Source organism: Pempheris klunzingeri, chromosome 21 (genome assembly GCF_042242105.1).
Source record: "Pempheris klunzingeri isolate RE-2024b chromosome 21, fPemKlu1.hap1, whole genome shotgun sequence".
In the NCBI taxonomy this organism is placed as follows: domain Eukaryota; kingdom Metazoa; phylum Chordata; class Actinopteri; order Acropomatiformes; family Pempheridae; genus Pempheris; species Pempheris klunzingeri.
The window spans coordinates 21,623,211-21,624,925 of record NC_092032.1 but is presented as its reverse complement, the minus strand read 5'-3'; the positions used below and the strand labels follow the sequence as shown (position 1 = coordinate 21,624,925).

The 1,715-nt window shown below is 39.1% G+C and overlaps 1 protein-coding gene across 1 annotated transcript in view; it reads left to right on the top strand.

The window, feature by feature from the left end:
• The window catches only part of sugct (succinyl-CoA:glutarate-CoA transferase), a 75,476-nt gene extending 74,355 nt beyond the window's left edge, over positions 1–1,121 (top strand). The window contains exon 14 of the mRNA XM_070852828.1: positions 458–1,121. Coding sequence (XP_070708929.1) covers positions 458–621 — 164 coding nt within the window. The 3' untranslated portion in view covers positions 622–1,121. The remainder of the gene's footprint in view (positions 1–457) is intronic.
• Positions 1,122–1,715: the final 594 nt, after the last annotated feature.

Here is a 1,715-nt window from a genome sequence, read left to right as displayed (position 1 = left end):
TGTTATGCCGTCTGGAAAAGTAGAAAATGAGCCTAAATCTTCATGTTATGCATCGAAAAACAGTAACAATAGATTTCACTAATACATTCATAAAGGTGTTAACTAAAACTATGCAGGGTTCTCCAGCAGGTAGGAGAACTTCTTTTGGTTCCCCATAGAACATCTTATAAAGGTTTGAATCTTTTCACAGGGTTAAGATAAGAAAGATAAGATAAGAATATCCAAGAATACCTACAACCCTACATAAAAGGGTTCATCTGTGAAAGGTTTCACTCAGATTAGATGATTAGATGTTCTACAGAGAACCAGAGAACCAAGATGTGGCTGGATATCATACATTTATCATGTAAAAAGTGCCTTCATGTGGTCCTGCCGGCTCCAGGCTGTCATCAGACACCTTATTACTGGATTATATTCACGTCAGACAGTTCTGGTTAATTCCTGTTTTTGTCTTCAGGTCCAGCGGTTCGGTTCAGCAGCTTCGCCCCTGATGAGCCGACGCCCCCTCCTCTGATTGGCCAGCACACCGTGCAGGTGCTGCGACATGTCCTGTCCTACAGTGATGACGTCATCAAAGCGCTGCTGGAGTCGGGGGCAGTGGCCCAGAATGAAGTGTCCTGATTGGCCGACTGGCTGTGGAGTCAATATTAGCTGTTCTCCACACGGCCAACTTCACATTTGTGTTAAAACATTTTCACATTTTGAATTCTGCTTCAAACGCTAATGGAGATATTATTACCAAATGCATTATTATACATCTGTCATATGAAGTTTACTATGAATGAAGTCCGGCACGAGCCAACCCAAACTTTTCTAAGTGGGAACTTTTCTGCTGAACTTTTTAAACCTTCTTCATGAAACAGAAAAACAATTTCAGGCATCTATGCAAATGAAGTAGTTAATAATAATAATATCAAACAGGGTGAGCGTGTTCGACTGACAACAAAAATGAAGCAAAACTGAAATTATGTTCAGATCAGTGTTTTTAAACGACACAGAACAACAGAACGCTCCTGATCTGTGGTCTGATTGTCACGACTGAAACTGCTTGGAAAAAATTGTAACAATTGTTTTTTTTGCACTTTTGAAATAAACAATTTCTATCAACAGCTGATTTCAAATGAGATTATGAGATGTTTTAATGATGTGATAGGACAAGGACGACCCAACATCTTTTAATGTGACCTATTTTGTAGTCTGCTCTTCACGGCGTCAGTGCTTCTCCCTCTTTGTGAGAAGGAAAGAACACATCAGCACATCACGTCTTCGCCTCGTCAGTTGTTGGAGTGCTTTTAAACACACTGGCTGAGAGTCGCAGCTGTATTATCTCAATAACATGTTTGACTTTAAAAAGGAATATAGGTGACAGTGATGGATTATCTCTTTGCAGCAATCTATTTGTCTATTTATCTGTTTTGTGGAACAAAGGAAATCAATCTCAAACAGATGGATGATGATTTGGAAAAAACATTTCCTCATTATCTGGCCATCTGACTCCTCACGGAGGCCTTCAGAGACGTCTCTGGTGTCTCTAAATACAATGTTATTGTAACTGGTAAAAATTATGGGCAAAAATATGAAAGTAAGACCCAGGTTTTGATGAACTAGGATTAAAATGTAAAGTAGACTTAATCAGATAAGATGTAGAAAAGCAGTGATATTGTCCTTTACAGTTCTAGCCAGTTTGGCTAACGCTTCTTTAAAGCTGCATTTTT